The sequence below is a fragment of the Gobio gobio genome (assembly GCF_949357685.1).
Source record: "Gobio gobio genome assembly, chromosome: 11".
Classification (NCBI taxonomy): Eukaryota; Metazoa; Chordata; class Actinopteri; order Cypriniformes; family Gobionidae; genus Gobio; species Gobio gobio.
Genome location: NC_137104.1, coordinates 55,522,645 through 55,542,675, shown reverse-complemented (window position 1 = coordinate 55,542,675; position 20,031 = coordinate 55,522,645). Strand labels below are relative to the sequence as shown.

Sequence of the window (20,031 nt, the reverse complement as noted above, 5' to 3'; positions counted from 1 at the left end):
AACCATGAAGAAGAAGCGCTTGGGAAGCTTCTTCCGGCTCGGCTGAGCTCTGGACACGCTGAGCTCCGATTGGAGGAATATCATCCGGACGAGATCCGCCCCCTGCAGGCGTCTGGCCCCGCCCACATCTTTGAGTTTCCTGTTGAGCAGGAAGCTCTTCATGCCCCGCCCATTATAGAGCATGCTCAGAACACGGATCGAGCAGTGTGATGGACGCGGAGGCGGCTGATCCGACGTTTTCCAGCTCCGAGATCCGTGGCTTTCGTTAGTTGCGGCAAATTCGTCGGATCCGTCAGTAATTAACCGCCGCCTTTTTGATACTGGGCGTTTATCGTCCGTTTCATCTCGCAATCCGTGACTTTCGTTAGTTGCGGCGGATTTGTCGGTAATCACCCGCCGTTTTTTTGATACTGGGCGTTTATCGTCCGTTTCATCTCGCGATCCGTGATTTTCGTTAGTTGCGGCGGATTCGTCGGAAACTTGCCGTCTTTTTGATACTGGGCATTTATCGTCCGTTTCATCTCGCGATCCGTGATTTTCATTAGTTGCGGCGGATTCGTCGGAAACTTGCCGTCTTTTTGATACTGGGTATTTATCGTCCGTTTCATCTCGCGATCTGTGACTTTCGTTAGTTGTGGCGGATTTGACGGATTCGTCGGATTCGTCGGAAACTTGCCGTCTTTTTGATACTGGGCATTTATCGTCCGTTTCATCTCGCGATCCGTGACTTTCGTTAGTAGCGGCGGATTTGTCGGAAACTTGCCGTCTTTTTGATACTGGGCATTTATCGTCCGTTTCTCCGTGACTTTCGTTAGTTGCGGCGGATTTGTCGGAAACTTGCCGTCTTTTTGATACTGGGCATTTATCGTAAGTTTCATTTCGTGATCCGTGACTTTCGTTAGTTGCGGCGGATTTGTCGGAAACTTGCCGTCTTTTTGATACTGGGCATTTATCGTAAGTTTCATTTCGTGATCCGTGACTTTTGTTAGTTGCGGCGGATTTGTCGGAAACTTGCCGTCTTTTTGATACTGTCCGTTTATCGTCCGTTTCATCTCGCGATCTGTGACTTTCGTTAGTTGCGGCGGATTCGTCGGAAACTTGCCGTCTTTTTGATACTGGGCGTTTATCGTCCGTTTCATCTCGCGATCCGTGACTTTCGTTAGTTGCGGTGCGGCGGATTTGTCGTAAACTTGCCGTCTTTTTGATACTGGCCGTTTATCTTCCGTTTCATCTCGCGATCGGTGACTTTCGTTAGTTGCGGCGGATTTGACAGATTCATCTGATTTATCGGAAACTCGCCGTCTTTTTGATACTGTCCATTTATCGTCCGTTTCATCTCGCGTTCTCTTTTTCGTGAGTGTTTCCTTACCCCCTCTTGCGACCGTTTTCTGCGGGACGTGGGGATTTTTTCCGCGTTTGTCGTGGCTGAGGAAAAACCCGGACCAGGAGCGCGGAAGCAGCAGGTCGTACACGGGCTCTCCGCACACCTGCAGCAGACACGCGGGCGGGACGGTGGCGAAGATGGCGCAGTCCTGCAGAAGGTGGCGCGTGACCTCTGTGCCCAGCCGCTGGTTGACCCTCTTCCACAGCTCGCTGGTGCTGATGGAGGCGGCCGTCTGCGAAACGTCTCCGTGGAAACGGAAGGGATCCGAACAGGCCGGCACGTCGTGGCACTGATAGCCGAATCCCAGGACGTTCCTCAGCTTCTTGCGTTTGATGTGGTTGAGGGTGAACGCCAGAACCTCGGGAAGCGTGCTGAGCTGAAGACACATAATATGGCATTTAACAGGTTAAACCTCTGGGGTTCTTCATTTATGGGTCAAAAATGACCCGGAGGGCGGGATTAAGATAAAAAAGATTAGAGTAAAATCAATTATATATATTTTTGTTCAATAATATTTTTTATTTTCTTTGAGATAATTTTATGATTTATAATTAATATTTATGCAATAATTATGACCCATTTTTTCCCATTGAATATAATAAAAAAATGTATATATATATTTATTTTAAATTTTTTATTAAAGCTGTATTTCATTTTAGAGTCAAGCCTGGGCCTCATGAAAGCAATTTTTTAAATGAGATCGGAGCCATCCGGTGGACACATTGAGCATTTTTATCACACAATAGCACATTTTTACCACTATAGTGTCTTGCGTTTTATAAAATAAATGTAAATTTTTTTAGCTACAAATCAGCCAGGATGCAGGAAAAAGTAAGTTACCAATAAAGTCACCAAGTTGCGGACCATTCCGATGAAGCTACGATTTTTACCATTTTTTTATTTTTCCCATAAAACTAATCCATACGACTCGTTAATAAAGGAATTCTGACGCAAATCCATACATTTTTTGTAAGAAAAATATTCATATTTATAACTTTATAGACTATAATCACTGGCTTCCGGTAACAGCAGTACGCGAGCTGAGTTCAAGTAAGAGGCAAAACATGGTTATTGTAGTTAATTTAGCTACATAAACCATAATTTAACCATGGTAATAGTAGTACAACTAAGTTATACACAATCAATCTGACAAAAACATGGTTATACACGTTTACTATAGTAAAATCATGGTTAATTTGCGTAAGGGACAGATGTTACATCTGTTTTCTGTGATCAACTCTACTGATTCATATTTAATACATACATTCATATGGACTCTAAATGATAAAAACTTTGCTGAATAAATGAAGATATGTGTTTGTTTTGGGGGGTAAACAAATGAACTGCCACAAACAGGCGCGGCGTCGAGTCTGAGGTAAAAAACCGTTACCTGAGCGGGAACGCGCAGCTGCTGTGGTGGCGTGAACGAGCATATCATCAGTCCTCTGACGAGGGTTTTAAAGCGCGCGCCGTCTCTTTCCTCCAGCAGAGCCGGTTTCCGGCCATCAGAGAACACAAGCCCGTCTGTGAACTCCTCCAGAGTCTGCACGACTGGGTATAACGAGCGCAGGATGCCGAAAACATATTTAAAACCGCCATCTGTCGCGTCGCGTCGAGACATTCGTCGTCTGTGTGTCTTTGGGTTTCCCGCTTCAGGCGTCGCGCGCTGCGTCTCAGCCAATCAATCATCTGTCACAGGACCCGGATGTAAAGACGAATTAAAACGTATATTTAATTTGTTCCCTTTTAAATTCACATAATTTAAATAAACCGAGTACATTATTAAACAATTTTCCAAACTGTGTTTTAACTTGCCATAAATCGCTTTACGTAATTAGTAAATTACATTTTTAGAGCTGTCAGGAGGGATTTCGCGGGAAACTGCACACTTCCGTCATTCTTCCGTGTTAATTAATTGTAATCAGATTGTTTTAATGAGCATATAAAACATAGTAAAAAGCAAACAGATCAAAACAGTGCTATGTTATAACTCAAGTATGATTTACAACCAACTTACAAAAATAAAAACTAATATTTTAAACATTTTATAGTTGTATTTCATATTCCTACACACTGAATATACTGTATACAGTAATTACATTTTGTTTTTAACCCTTATGATTATTATTTAGCATTTTACGCTTATTTTGAGCACAAATCATGTGTTTTTTTTATTAATGTACCTTAACATCATTGTTTTTGGACATGGTACTGACATAAATACCTTCAAATATAAATATGAAAATCATTCAGTACCATGGTTTTACTTACTGATACCATCGCTGAGGGATTGTATGCAGCAAATGCTATTCAAATTCACTTTATCATAGTTGGATAGATAAAATTGCTTGTTAATATTACTTCATTAATGCAATATTATTGATATTGACCATGATTTACCATCACTGTACCATGGTATCACATCCCTAGGATACACAGATCAGGCAAAAAGACCCGGAATATTGGCTGTTTATTATTACTTAAAGCAAATATTAAAGGGATAGTTCACCCAAAAACGAAAATGTGATGTTTTTCTGCTTACCCCTAAGGCATCCAAGATGTAGGTGTCTTCGTTTCTTCAGTAGAACACAAATGAAGATTTTTAACTCAACCGTTGCTGTGTGTCACTCATATAATGCTTGTCAATGGGGTCGAATTCTATTAGAGTAAAAAAAACATGGACAGACAACTTCAAATTAAACCTGCAGCTCGTGACGACACATTGATGTCTTAAGACACGAAACCATCGGTTTCTGAGAGAAACCCAACGGTATTTATGCAAATATATCACCTCATATCAGATGAACACTTCAGCTCTCCAGACTGCCATCACTTCCTGCGAGTGAGGTCAAAATAGCGGCCGGGTCATAGATATATACACATAGATACCTAATTACTGCCTGCATGGATCATGGCGTGGATCGCTCGAATGAGGATTCTATGTATCTATGACCCTGCCGCTATTTTGACCTCACTCACAGGAAGTGATGTCAGTCTGCAGAGCTGAAGCGTTCGTCTGATATGAGGTGATATATTTGCATAAATACCGTTGGGTTTCTCTCAGAAACTGATCGTTTCGTATCTTAAGACATCAATGTGTCGTCACGAGCCGCCGGTTTAATTTGAAGTTGTCTGTCCATGTTTTTTTACTCTTATTAGAATTCGTCTCCATTGGCAAGCATTATATGAGTGACACACAGCAACGGTTGGAGTTAAAAAATCTTCATTTGTGTTCTACTGAAGAAATGAAGACACCTACATCTTGGATGCCTTAGGGGTAAGCAGAAAAACATCACATTTTCGTTTCTGGGTGAACTATCCCTTTAATGCCTTATTCTGCATGACCATATAAAGACGGGGGACCAACACAATATTAGGTCATAATGTTATGCCTGATCAGTGTATATTTGAAGGACATGGAAACATCTATGAATGCATTTTTCTAGGATTACCCACAATGCAATTACAGTAAAGTTTAACTAAAATACAAAAACTCACTTAGTCCATAAACATCTTTATTAACATTGCATTTAAAAGCCGAGCCCGTTCCCCCAGAGTCAGCGTTAGACCATGAGGAGGTCAGCGGGGGGCGGTCTGAGAGGGATCTGACCCAGTGTGAAGCGTCTGGATGTGAACTCCTTCAGTTCTTCGGCTGTCAGGTCACTCTGGGCCGTAAACACACTGTCTCTTGAAGTCCCAGAAGCATCTGCAGGTCCACTGAACGCTGCGCTGCTCGCGGGCGCCGGCGCCGATGACCCGAATCCTCCCGTCTTGAAACTGAACTCGGCTGCTGAGCTGGATTTGTTTTCTGTAGATGGTGGTGCAAAAGAGAAGGAGGTCGCAGACGGAGCGGCACTGCCGAAACCTGGCGTGGTCTGAGCAGAGCTGAACGCAGCGCCTCCGAAACCAGGTGCATGCTGGGTATGTGATGCTCCAAAGTCAGTTTTGGACGCGGCAAAGCTGAAGCTGCTGCTGTTCTGAGGGCCGGAACCAAAGCCTGAGTAAACAAGACAGCTGTTAGTAGAACATTTCAGCTTCACAGGCCGTGACCAAACAACTTTACAACAAGTTCTCATTAGTTAAAGGTGCAGTGTGTAAGTTTAGCGAAACCTAGTGGTGATGTTGTGAATTGCACCCGCTCACCCTCCCTTTCAAAGCACATAGAGAAGCTACAGTGGCCGCCACAGGACAAAAATATCGTCTGAGACAGCAGAGAGTGACTAGTTCTCTGAAGAGAAGTTTGTCCCTTTAGGACTACCATAGAAACATGGCGGCGCAAAATGGCGGCATCACTGTAAGGAGACCCGCGGTGTGTGTAGATAGAAACGGCTCATTCTAAGGTAATAAACACATAATGGCTCATTATGTAAGGTAAAAAATGGCGTTTGGGGGGTAAAATATGTGTTTTTTTGGCAGGGTTGCTTGGGTCTAAATATCACATAATTGGTGTTGCTTCAAACTGCGGACATGGAAAAACATCCCGGGGCAAAACCGGGGACTTGGCAACACTGTGTGCAGTTGAGTTCTGTTGATATTTTATAACTAATGTTATGCGTCGCTCCATTGCTCTGATTGGTTGTAGGTCTATCCAATTGAGGTCTTTCCTGGTTCGGTTGAAACACGCCCCATAATCACAGCCCAACGGACTAGATCAGACTCATACTCTGACTAGAACTGAGTAAGACAACGTCAAGCTATAGATCCTCATGAATATTACACACTGCACCTTTAACACTGCTAAATCCAGAACAAACCTGCTGCTCCAAAGCCGGATGTTGTCGATGGTGCGGCTCCAAACCCTGATGTCGTCAAACCGAACCCGGCGCTCGACGAGCCGAACCCCTGAGACGGTGTCTGGGAACTCTGGGAGTTATTCAGCTCTGAGATCTGAGGACATCAACAACACGATTTAAAGGGGTGGTTGCATGCGATTTCACTTCTTTAACTTTAGTTAGTGTGCTTGAGCATAAACAGTATCTGCAAAGTTACAGCGCTGAAAGTTCAATGCAAACTGAGATATTGTCTTTTAAAGTTATGGCAGTTTATTGCCTACAAAAACGGCCGGTTTGGACTACAACAAGCTTCTTCCCGGGTTGGTGACATCATAAACACCTGCTATTAACAAACACTGCCCCCGCGAAAACAACAACAAAGTGGGCGAGGCCACGTCGCAGTCATTACGAAAGAGAGAGAGTGGTTGCAGAACTACAAACTACATTTGGCCATTTGACCAATCTAAGACCATTGCGTTTTTCGGAGAGATGGGCTTCACAGAAGCAGGAAGCAAATGAGCCGTTCAAAAGACAGTGGAGACAGCGTTTTGGAATAAAGGTCAAATATAAGAAAAATATGACGTTTAAAAAAAAAAAGAAGTATTAAGACATGTTATACTGCGCCCCATAAACACAACCAAGCCTAGAAAAAAAAAACACGGAACCACCCCTTTAAACCACTTACTATAGTTTACCCGCATGTCATGTGACTATTAACCCTCATCAGTGAACCGAGAGCATGCGGATGTGTCGTTAAATTATAGTTTATAACAATAGTTTGCAGCTTTATCTTTAAGAAACGTTTCGTCATAATTGAGTTCACTTAAGGACAGACACCATGTGTTCAGATAACACATTTTAATAAAAATAAATGCAATTGTATGTTTAGTTTTCTCTCCCCTGCCGTAGCGAACCGTAGTATATTCATGTCAAGAATAATAACAATATATTATACGACAAACTAGAAAGAAAGGGATCAATTATATTCAACATTAAACAATGAATAATGAGTATTTGGTGGGTGAAATGTGTTTAACTGACTTAATGATCTCTCCTATCATGTCCCGCCGAAGAATAAAAGTCACAGGTTTGAGACAGAATGATATGGGAAATAAATCCCGAATATGAAATGTTTTCCAAGACAAGGCTTGAGATTGCGACCATTTTGGACACACATGCTCCTGGGGGTGCAACGATACACTTGTGTCACGATACGATATTATCATGATACGGTTTTATCACGATACGATATTATCACAATACGGTTTTATCACGATACGATATTATCACGATACAATATCATGATACAATACTATCACGATTCGATACTATCACAATACGGAACCACCCCTTTAAACTCCTCTTGGGCGTCCGGGTCACTGCAGAACGATCGCTCATCATCTTACCACACTGATCTGGGTGGAGCTGCTCATGGTCCGCAGCTCCTGGACTCTGCTCCTCCATTGGTTGGCCAGCAGCTGGACTGAGTTCACCTGAAAACAACACACGGGATTGCATGAACTGCACAGATGCATCATGGGAATGAAAGTCTCTTGGAGTGGTCGTCTTACATAAGGCTGTATATCACCAGTCCCTCGGTAGGAGTAATATTCCTGCCTCAGCTCTTCAGGAGAAAGCTCAACAAACCCTGCAAAATATCAGGATATGATGAACAGATATTCCAAATACTGACAGATGGAGATGAGTCTGTGAGATAAACTGACCTGAGATCTGTCCGTTGATGACTGAATAACACGAAAACGGCCACTGGCCAGATGTCTGCCAGACCTCCATGTCACTCTGGATTGTTTCCCTGAAATACAGATATGCAATAACAGTCTCTTTATACACTGATCAGGCATAACATTATGACCTAATATTGTGTTGGTCTCTTGTGATGGCCTCCTCTAGACCCCTGAAGGTGTGCTGTGGTATCTGCACCATGATGTTAGCAGCAGATCCTTTAAATCCTGTAAGTTGCGAGGCGTGGCCTCCATGGATCGGACTTGTTTGTTCAGCACATCCCACAGATGCTCGATTGGATTGAGATCTGGGGAATTTGGACTCAAACTCGTTGTTGTGCTCCTCAAAGCATTTGTGCTTTGTGGCGGCACATTATCTGCTGAAAGAGGGAATACCGTCTCCATGAAAGGCTGGACATGGGCTCAGCAATGCTGAGGTAGGTGGGACGTGTCAAAGTCATATCCACATGATGGAGGACCTAAGGTTTCCCAGCAGAACATTGCCCAAAGCATCACTGCCTCCGCCGCCACGCCTTCTTCCCATAGTGCACCTGGTGCCATGAGTTCCCCAGGTAAGAGACACACACACACACCCGGCCATCCACTGATGTAGAAGAACACGTGATCATCAGACCAGACCTTCTTCCATTGCTCTGAGGTCCAGTTCTGATGCTCAGGGGCCACTGTTGGTGCTTTGGGCGGGGTCAGGGGTCAGCATGGGCACTGGTCAGCGGCTGAGCCGCCCCCATACACAACAAACTGAGATGCTCTGTGTATTCTGACCCCTTTCTATCAGAACCAGCATTAACTTCTGCAGCAGTTTGAGCTCCAGTAGCTCGTCTGTTTGATCGCACGGGCATCAATGAGCCTCGGCCGCCCATGACCCTGTGGCCGGTTCTCCACTGGTCCTCCATGACCCTGTGGCCGGTTCTCCACTGGTCCTCCATGACCCTGTGGCCGGTTCTCCACTGGTCCTCCATGACCCTGTGGCCGGTTCTCCACTGGTCCTCCATGACCCTGTGGCCGGTTCTCCACTGGTCCTCCATGATCCTGTGGCCGGTTCTCCACTGGTCCTCCATGACCCTGTGGCCGGTTCTCCAGTGGTCCTCCATGACCCTGTGGCCGGTTCTCCACTGGTCCTCCATGACCCTGTGGCCGGTTCTCCACTGGTCCTCCATGATCCTGTGGCCGGTTCTCCACTGGTCCTCCATGACCCTGTGGCCGGTTCTCCACTGGTCCTCCATGACCCTGTGGCCGGTTCTCCACTGGTCCTTCATGACCCTGTGGCCGGTTCTCCACTGGTCCTCCATGACCCTGTGGCCGGTTCTCCACTGGTCCTTCATGACCCTGTGGCCGGTTCTCCACTGGTCCTCCATGACCCTGTGGCCGGTTCTCCACTGGTCCTCCATGACCCTGTGGCCGGTTCTCCACTGGTCCTTCATGACCCTGTGGCCGGTTCTCCACTGGTCCTTCATGACCCTGTGGCTGGTTCTCCACTGGTCCTTCATGACCCTGTGGCCGGTTCTCCACTGGTCCTCCATGACCCTGTGGCCGGTTCTCCACTGGTCCTCCATGACCCTGTGGCCGGTTCTCCACTGGTCCTTCATGACCCTGTGGCCGGTTCTCCACTGGTCCTTCATGACCCTGTGGCCGGTTCTCCACTGGTCCTTCATGACCCTGTGGCCGGTTCTCCACTGGTCCTCCATGACCCTGTGGCCGGTTCTCCACTGGTCCTCCATGACCCTGTGGCCGGTTCTCCACTGGTCCTTCATGACCCTGTGGCCGGTTCTCCACTGGTCCTCCATGACCCTGTGGCCGGTTCTCCACTGGTCCTTCATGACCCTGTGGCCGGTTCTCCACTGGTCCTCCATGACCCTGTGGCCGGTTCTCCACTGGTCCTCCATGACCCTGTGGCCGGTTCTCCACTGGTCCTCCATGACCCTGTGGCCGGTTCTCCACTGGTCCTCCATGACCCTGTGGCCGGTTCTCCACTGGTCCTCCATGACCCTGTGGCCGGTTCTCCACTGGTCCTCCATGACCCTGTGGCCGGTTCTCCACTGGTCCTTCATGACCCTGTGGCCGGTTCTCCACTGGTCCTCCATGACCCTGTGGCCGGTTCTCCACTGGTCCTCCATGACCCTGTGGCCGGTTCTCCACTGGTCCTCCATGACCCTGTGGCCGGTTCTCCACTGGTCCTCCATGACCCTGTGGCCGGTTCTCCACTGGTCCTTCATGACCCTGTGGCCGGTTCTCCACTGGTCCTCCATGATCCTGTGGCCGGTTCTCCACTGGTCCTCCATGACCCTGTGGCCGGTTCTCCACTGGTCCTCCATGACCCTGTGGCCGGTTCTCCACTGGTCCTCCATGATCCTGTGGCCGGTTCTCCACTGGTCCTCCATGACCCTGTGGCCGGTTCTCCACTGGTCCTCCATGACCCTGTGGCCGGTTCTCCACTGGTCCTTCATGACCCTGTGGCCGGTTCTCCACTGGTCCTCCATGACCCTGTGGCCGGTTCTCCACTGGTCCTTCATGACCCTGTGGCCGGTTCTCCACTGGTCCTCCATGACCCTGTGGCCGGTTCTCCACTGGTCCTCCATGACCCTGTGGCCGGTTCTCCACTGGTCCTTCATGACCCTGTGGCCGGTTCTCCACTGGTCCTTCATGACCCTGTGGCTGGTTCTCCACTGGTCCTTCATGACCCTGTGGCCGGTTCTCCACTGGTCCTCCATGACCCTGTGGCCGGTTCTCCACTGGTCCTCCATGACCCTGTGGCCGGTTCTCCACTGGTCCTTCATGACCCTGTGGCCGGTTCTCCACTGGTCCTTCATGACCCTGTGGCCGGTTCTCCACTGGTCCTTCATGACCCTGTGGCCGGTTCTCCACTGGTCCTCCATGACCCTGTGGCCGGTTCTCCACTGGTCCTCCATGACCCTGTGGCCGGTTCTCCACTGGTCCTTCATGACCCTGTGGCCGGTTCTCCACTGGTCCTCCATGACCCTGTGGCCGGTTCTCCACTGGTCCTTCATGACCCTGTGGCCGGTTCTCCACTGGTCCTCCATGACCCTGTGGCCGGTTCTCCACTGGTCCTCCATGACCCTGTGGCCGGTTCTCCACTGGTGAACACCCCACAAGAGCTGCAGTTTTGGAGATGTTCTGACCCAGTCCTCTAGCCATCACAATCTGGCCCTTGTCAAACTCGCTCAAATCCTTACGCTTGCCCATTTTTCCTGCTTCTAACACATCAACTCTGAGGACAACATGTTCACTTGCTGCCTAATATATCCCACCCACTAACAGGAGATCATCAGCGTTATTCACGTCATAATGTTATGCCGGATCAGTGTATACTGATTAACAACCCAAAAATGCATGAGTGTAAACTGCACTTACACATGTTTTGTATTGTCATCCGCTGAGTTCTGTCCAGCTTTATCAAAGTTGCCCTGAGAGCCGAGCGCTGAGAATCTGTTCTGGCTGCTGAAGCTGAAGTCGGAGCTCTTGACGTCTCTGGACGTCCCACTGCCTCGGTTCCAGTTGTTTCCGCCCCCTCTGTCATTGCCACCTCCACCACCTCCACCACCTCCACCGCCTCGGTTCCAGTCATTACCACCACCTCTGTTATTATCGCCGCCTCGGTTCCAGTCATTTCCGCCTCCACCGCCTCGGTTCCACTCGTTTCCGCCGCGGGAGAAGGAGGAGGGCTGGATGAACTCGCCGCCGGTCCGTTGAGACGGGTTTATCCACACGCGGTTCCCAAAGCCTGCAAAAACACGTCACTTTGGGTCATTGCCGGTTCAGTTCAGTTTAAAAATTGGTATAAGCTTTACTCTGTGTTCAAATACTGTGTTTAAAGGGTTAGTTCACACAAAAATGTAAATTGTGTCATTAATGACAGACCCTCATGTGGTTGGACACCCGTCAGACCTCCGTTCATCTTCAGACACAAATGAAGATATTTTAGTGTAAATCTGATGCTCTGAAAGGCCTCCATTGGCTCAACTTTACACTCTCAAGACCCTTATGTGGCGTTCACACCGGACGCGATTCGCGCGAATAATTCATATCTACTGTTAATGTGTGACAAAATGTAGTTTTAAGACTTTTTCAGTCGATAATGTAGTTGTTTAAAGCTCAAATCTGTGGTTTATTTACATAAACAGTGCCTATTTGAACATTTTATCTGCCGTTGTCGGAGCTGTGAGCTCCAGCGGACAGCGCGCTCAGCGCACGTGAAAGCCGGCGAGGGCAACCTTTCCTCGGCCAGTCCTTCTGCCGTCTCCCGCTGGCTCTGATGTCTCTGTGGTGTGTCTCGAGCTATAATTCGTCTTGTAATGGCCGATCTTTGGTCTCATGGATCTATAATTTGTTCCCTGGCAAATCGTTTAGGCTGAGGGCAAAGATAAGTTTCATTACTTTATATTTTTAGGCTATAACTGTACGTTGCAGTTGTAACGTTAGCCTACTAGCACTGACTTTGAATGTTTGACTGCATTGTTGCTTTGTTTCATGTATAGCTTGTTATACATTACTGATACTTTTGTATTATTGATCAAACATAAACTTGCATTTAACAAAAAGAGACTGGGTTGTGTTTCATGTAATTTAATGTTATCACAGTGATAATCATATTGTCTGAACCAGATATCAATATACAGATTTTCTCTTCATTGTTGTCACTACTAGAGCAAGCTCCTGATTGGTTAACGCGGCGCGAAATATCCGCCAAAGTTCAGATTTTTCAACTTGAGCGTTTCGCGCGAATCGCGCGTTCAAAACGCTCAAGTCGCGTCCTTCTCGCCGCCTCAATCGCGCGAATCGCGCGAATCTCGCCGCCTCATGGTGCGTTCACACCGGACGCGATTCGCGCGATTCGCGCGAGTGATTTACATGTTAAGTCAATGCAGAGACGCGAAATGGCATTCTGCGGCGCGATTCGCGCGAATGAGGCGGCGCGATTCGCGCGATTGAGGCGGCGAGAAGGACGCGACTTGAGCGTTTTGAACGCGCGATTCGCGCGAATCGCGTGAATCGCGCGAAACGCTCAAGTTGAAAAATCTGAACTTTGGCGGATATTTCGCGCCGCGTTAACCAATCAGGAGCTTGCTCTAGTAGTGACAACAATGAAGAGAAAATCTGTATATTGATATCTGGTTCAGACAATATGATTATCACTGTGATAACATTAAATTACATGAAACACAACCCAGTCTCTTTTTGTTAAATGCAAGTTTATGTATGATCAATAATACAAAAGTATCAGTAATGTATAACAAGCTATACATGAAACAAAGCAACAATGCAGTCAAACATTCAAAGTCAGTGCTAGTAGGCTAACGTTACAACTGCAACGTACAGTTATAGCCTAAAAATATAAAGTAATGAAACTTATCTTTGCCCTCAGCCTAAACGATTTGCCAGGGAACAAATTATAGATCCATGAGACCAAAGATCGGCCGTTACAAGACGAATTATAGCTCGAGACACACCACAGAGACATCAGAGCCAGCGGGAGACGGCAGAAGGACTGGCCGAGGAAAGGTTGCCCTCGCCGGCTTTCACGTGCGCTGAGCGCGCTGTCCGCTGGAGCTCACAGCTCCGACAACGGCAGATAAAATGTTCAAATAGGCACTGTTTATGTAAATAAACCACAGATTTGAGCTTTAAACAACTACATTATCGACTGAAAAAGTCTTAAAACTACGTTTTGTCACACATTAACAGTAGATATGAACAAAAAAAAAGACATGTAAACACAGCCCATGTCAGCCATTTCTCAACGAGACGAGCTGCTGGCGGAAGCCCCGCCCATGACGCGAATTCGCATCTGTTGTGCAGTGAATGTCACACGCGATTCGCGCGAATTTCACGCGCGATTCGCGCGAGTAAACTCAAAATGTACACGCGTCCACCTTCGCGCGATTTGCGCGAATTATTCGCGCGAATCGCGTCCGGTGTGAACGCCACATCATTCGCGCGAATCGCGCCGCAGAATGCCATTTCGCGTCTCTGCATTGACTTAACATGTAAATCACTCGCGCGAATCGCGTCCGGTGTGAACGCACCATTAAAAGACACTAAAGACTAAAGTTACAAAGTCCATCTCACTACAGCGGCTCTAAAATAACTTTATGAAGACGAGAATAGTTTTTGTGCGCACAAAAACCCCTAAATAACGACTTATATAGTGATGGCGATTTCAAAACACGGCCTCATGAAGCTTCGAAGCGTTATGAATCAGTGAGTCGATTCAGCGGTTTGAAACGTTATGAATCAGTGAGTCGATTCAGCGGTTTGAAACGTTATGAATCAGTGAGTCGATTCAGCGGTTCAGAGCGTTATGAATCAGTGAGTCGATTCAGCGGTTTGAAGCGTTATGAATCAGTGAGTCGATTCAGCGGTTCAGAGCGTTATGAATCAGTGAGTCGATTCAGCGGATCAGAGCGTTATGAATCAGTGAGTCGATTCAGCGGTTTGAATCGCCAAATTTCAGCAGTTTGACACACGATCCGAATCATGAATCGACTCGCTGATTCATAACGCTTCGAAGCTTCATGAGGCCGTGTTTTGAAATCGTCATCACTATATAAGCCGTTATTTAGGGTTTTTTTGCGCACAAAAACTATTCTCGCCGATTCATAAAGTTATTTTAGAGCCACTGTAGTGAGATGGACTTTGTAACTTTAGTCTTTAGTGCCTTTTAAGGGTCTTGAGAGTGTAAAGTGCATTGAGCCAATGGAGGCCTTTCATACACCTTTTCCACCAAGGCAGTGCTAGAGCTAATTCAGAGCCAGAGCTAGTCCCAGTTCATAGTTGGTTCGACTGAGGAGCTTCTAAGAACCGTTTGCTTTTCCACATGCTGAGAGCCACAACAGAGCCAGTCTTACGTCACTGTTTACGTCTCATCTCTCTCAGCAACGCTAGCGAGGCAGCGGCAGTGTTGCCAAGTCTACGGTTATGCCGCGGGCTTTTTTTCATGACACGGCTTGAAGCGACCCTAATTATGTAATATTTAGCCCCGGGAACACATATTTTACCCCCAAATGTGATTTTTATCGGGGAAGCCCCCCTGAAACGCGATTGGGCTTGTTTTGAGTAGCAATTGGGCGGGTTTTGTTGTGAAAACCTGGCAACCCTGGGCAGCGGGAAACACACACACACACACACCAGGCTTGTTCAAGATGCATCGGCACTGCGCAGAACGATCCACGTATGATAAAAAAAGGCATGAGTGAACCAAAAGCATAAGGAGTCGTATGCTCTCGCTGGACTGGTTATCATACGGCGATCGGTCTCTGCACAGCACCGCTGCGAACAAGCCTTCCATCAACAATGCAAACGTTGCGTTACTGTTGATTCACATGGCTTAACGATCCTACAGCGGCATCAAAACACAACGAAAACACAGCGAATCCAACGCATTCATGCAGTTCGCCGTAAATTGTATAGACGGAGATTACAAACGAGCAGCAGCTGTTAGCTCCATTAGCTGCTATTTCAACAATGGCGGATCTCAAGTGTGTGTTGGTCTTGTTGACTCCGCCCCCAGCGCCTGACGTAATCGGTTCTTACTTCTAGCCCTGTTCTAGCCCAGCAATGTTTTGGTGCTACTTAAGAACCACTTTTCCTGGCTCGGAGCTGGGGCTTTGGGTGTGGAAACGCAAAACCGATTTGAAACTAGGCTCTGGCTCCGATCTAGCTCTAGCTCTGCTTTGGTGGAAAAGGGGTTTCAGAGCATCAGATTTACACTAAAATATCTTATTTGTGTCTGAAGATGAACGGAGGTCTGACGGGTGTCCAACCACATGAGGGGAAGTCATTAATGACTGAATTGTCATTTTTGGGTGAACTAACCCTTTAAGATCACTTTCTGATATCGAGGTTAGTTTTAAAATATCGATATTTCGATATGTATCGATACTGAAATATCTGAAACCAGGGCTTAAAAACGGAAAAAAATATCAATGGGTTCACTCCGAGCAGAATCGATATTTTAGCGTTTCCGTTTTTGCGTTCCTCATTAAACATTACTGTTCCGAAAACGGTTTGATTTGAAAAAATACCGGTTAATAACGTTATTTTAATTTAGCCTATACTTTAAACAAATATGTATAAATAAAGACTTATTTTCACTCAATAATAATATAACGCATGATAATTAAACTTGAATATTTATTTCATAACATTTTTAAAAGCACAACAGAAATACATGCATTAATTACAAAGCATAAACAGCGGGACAAATATTGAGCTGTTTTAATGGAGCGTAAAGTGGCTCTATATGCCTATTCTTTTCAGAAGAGTGAGAACATTCTTTGTACATCACTTTATTTTCTACACGACTTGTTTTAAAAATTGCATGAATAAAGAATAAATAAACTGGATAACCATTGCTCTTTTAATGCTGCTAATTTCAAAGCAAACACTGCGCAACACTGCATCCCATAATCAAACTCAGTCAGCTAATAAAGCTTGATCATTTAATGCAATATAACACCATTTAATACGAAGCATCAGCCGTCTATATAGAAAACATTGAGCTGTATTGGCAATCTGAAAGACTATAGGACAAATGTTTGATAGATGCTATAGCCTACTTGGATAGGCTTAAACTGAATCCATAAACTAGCCTAAATCAGACTATTAGAGCTTAAAGTCCGTTCTGCTTATTTAAACATATGAAAAGAACCTCCTCCAATACCTGCGCTTTCATTGATGAGCTCAGCGGGGAGAGAAATGTGCTTGAGGCGTGTAAATGCGCTCATACTGACGGTAGATTCACAGATGACATTTACTCACGCTTGATCCGTCACATCACATGCTGAACTACTCTATTCATGATTGGCCACTGCCAGATTAAAATATTAAAGAGAACGATAAAATAACCTTATTAACCGGTTAATGCTCATTTCAAATTAACGTTTCTGTTCAGAACGATTCAAATTGATTTTGATCTATTTTTTTTTCTTCTTAAAATTTCGTTCATTCCCGGTTTTCGTTTTCGTTCCTTGAACCGGTTCAGAGCCCTGACTGAAACAATACTTATTTTCTACAGTATGGATATCAGTCGTGCTCTTCTCCTCTCCGACCGACAGAGAGTTGACACACACCTGCCTCCTCTCATTCAGTCTAGGGGTCGACCGATATGGATTTTTTAGTGGCGATACCGATTTTTTTTCCTTTTTTTTCAGCTTTAGCCGATGACGATACAAGCTGCCGATTTTCTTGAGCCGATATTTGGAGCCGATACTGCTTTTGCTCCCTCAATTTACATCATAAAAATGACACAATGATCATGATGATGATAATTTAAAATTTACAATTTAAAAAAAGGAACATTTATTGAACAAAAAAAAACATTTAACAAATAGTAAAAACAGGTGAGGTAGAACAAGAAAAAAAAAAGTTCAGTGGTGAAAATAAATATTTAAGCATAAATAAAATAATGACACTATTGCACACAGTATCAATAAGCGAGCAGCATAATAAAGTGCACACTGACTGCACTATACTTAAAACTATTTACAACCTAGTCATTTAATGCTTACACTCTAAAAAATGCTGGGTTAAAAATAACCCAAGTTGGGTTGAATATGGACTAACCCAGCAATTGAGTTGTTTTGACCCAGCGGTTGGGTTAAATGTTTGCTTAATTGATGGGTCAGTCCATTTTCAACCCAACTTGGGTTATTTTTAACCCAGCATTGTTTAGAGTGTAGGTGCTCTTCACTTAATCTCTTGTAGAGCAACACCAGCGGTAATTCAGGAGAAAATCTCCCAATGCTCCACGAGAAACTTCAGTCTTTCCACCTTTACCATCGTGTCAATTCTCAGCTGATTTTGATTAATATGCGCGAGGGAGAGCGAGAGAGTTTGAAGACGGTGAGAGCTGCCCTGTGGACGCCTGTCTGGAAATAATGCAGGGGAAAAAATATCGGCGAACGCAGCAGCCTTATATCAGCCGATGCCGATACACGTAAAAAGCGCAAATATCGGCCCGATATATCGGCCTAACACTAATTCAGTCCGTTTAATCCTCTGAACACGGCGAACGCGTGTTCTGCTGGATTTTTCCTCATGACAGTGTGTTAGTATTGGTGCGACCAGTCTGAATTTCGTGCGGGATTGCACATAACGTTAATTCTACTCATTCCCGCAGATATCGCGCTCGCATCTGAAGCGCACACACACACACACCATAATAAAGCCGCATCTGACATACAAGTGCAAAAATGAGCTCCTTTTTCCAGCTTATTAATGGTCAAATACACTCAAAACATGTCTCAATGTCCATCTTGGGGAGTATTAACGTGAACAGTCGTAAACAGTTTGAATGAGTAGCAGGACAAGAGTTTGGGATCCATGCGTGCGGCGGATCTTAAAGGGACAGCGGTTATTTATTATTCAAACTACAAAAAGACAAACGATCACTTACTGCTCGACTCATTAACTTGTGTAACTTAAATGGATTAATCTGTATAAAAAAATTTATAATGATTATCCAATGTTATTTTAAATTTGATTACTTAGTTTTTTTATTCAGTTTCTTACCTGCATACTGTTAGACCTATCTGAAAAAAATAAAGCAGTCTATTTCATTTGTATCTTTATTCTATTGTATTTGTGCTATTGTTAGTCATTTGTTTATTTGTTATTAATTTATTACTGTTTACTCGTCTTTTAAATGCAATTTGAAATCAAGCTTCCTTGTGCTGTATGTAAGCTGCAACACAATTAGTTAGCAAATATTTGTGAGATAATTGTAATGGTAATTGATCAACGTTTATGAGAAAAAGCTTAAAAGCTTTATCATATAAAGTGATCCCTTCAGGATTTTTTTTAATTGCCTAGACTTTCAATAGACGGACAAAAAAATAAATATTAAAATATCTATTTGACAGTATCTGCAGCATTTTTTCCCCGTGGTATTGAAAATCGATACTCTTTTAGGTATCGTATCGGAGTTAGAAATTCCAGTATTGTGACAACGCTACTCAAGGTATACATATTTAACCCTCATCCGTCTCTCGCAATTGATGGTGAGTAAATTATGATGTTTAAAAAAAAAAAAAACATTTTTGGGTGAACTGTCCCTTTAAGTGTGTTAATCGAATGTGTGTACTTCTTTAAAACGCGTAAAAAGATTATTAAAGCATAATGATTTAAAGCGTGCTAAATTATAACAATGTGTACTTAAATGTGTTAAGAAACAGTCATGAAAGTACTGTTAACTTGCCTTTTATTTAATTGAACTAATATTATATAATTAAAATTTGAAGTACACCGTTAATACAACTAAACGCACTTATTTTCACGAGTGTTAACAGCATTATATTGTCCAAAAAAATATGCAATCGCTATGTTTTGTAAGAACAGTTGGATCAGACTACATCTTGTTAGTTTGAAGTGTGTGTGTGTGTGTGTGTATCTGACCTCCTCTGCCGGGCTGCGGCTGCTGGTTTCCTCGGTATTCTCCTCCTCTCCCGCCTCCTCTCGGGTGCTCATTCCAGCATTTATCTCCGTATCTACAGCGACCTTGAAGAAAGAAACTGCACACGGTCATTTTAAACTTTATAAACACTAATCATGCGCTGTTATGCTGCGGACTTTAACGCAGCTTCTCAAACGACGGGCACCAGCGTGACGCGCGACGCACATTTTGGACGTCAACAAACTATTTCAAAATAAAAGTCTCGCTGCGGCTCTTCAAACTGTGTTTAATTTGTGGGTTACGACAGTTTTCTGTGAGTTAGTAATAGTAATAATAATTAAAAAATACCTTTCTGAGAATAACTCAGCTGTTCTCTAAAATGCTTGGTATGATTATTTTAACTTTTATACCTTTATTAAAGAAGACAATTACAAAATCTGGTTTAAAAATAATTTTATATGCTTAAATAAAATATAAAACATTTATTTTAAATATTAAAACATTATAACGTGGCACATTGTTGATATAGAAGATAATGTTTGTTCTATTTAAATTTAAAGTTATAGTGTGAGATTCAGATTATTCAACAATTATACAATAAATAAACTGATACATTAGTTATACAGTAATGGCGGCCTAAATTAAAGTTATATCGAGTTGTATTCATTATAAATTACTCAATTTATGAATTGCATACTTTTTTAA

At 44.4% G+C, this 20,031-nt stretch overlaps 2 protein-coding genes across 2 annotated transcripts in view; both read right to left on the bottom strand.

Moving 5' to 3' along the window:
- The window catches only part of tert (telomerase reverse transcriptase), a gene marked incomplete at its 5' end in the record, with an annotated part of 31,149 nt that extends 28,144 nt beyond the window's left edge, over positions 1-3,005 (bottom strand). Inside the window, 3 exons of the mRNA XM_079828605.1 lie at positions 1-584; positions 677-1,760; positions 2,775-3,005. The exon at positions 1-584 is cut by the window's left edge and continues 322 nt beyond it. Coding sequence (XP_079684731.1) covers positions 1-584; positions 677-1,760; positions 2,775-3,005 — 1,899 coding nt within the window. The remainder of the gene's footprint in view (positions 585-676; positions 1,761-2,774) is intronic.
- A 1,685-nt stretch (positions 3,006-4,690) lies between these two features.
- On the bottom strand, positions 4,691-19,544 carry nup42 (nucleoporin 42). The gene is made up of 7 exons (XM_079829150.1): positions 19,329-19,544; positions 11,289-11,658; positions 7,881-7,969; positions 7,728-7,804; positions 7,563-7,649; positions 6,139-6,271; positions 4,691-5,381 (listed from the first exon to the last, which is right to left on the bottom strand). Exons 1-7 carry the CDS (start codon positions 19,456-19,458, stop codon positions 4,948-4,950), a joined length of 1,320 nt encoding a protein of 439 aa, XP_079685276.1. The 5' UTR covers positions 19,459-19,544; the 3' UTR covers positions 4,691-4,947.
- Positions 19,545-20,031: the final 487 nt, after the last annotated feature.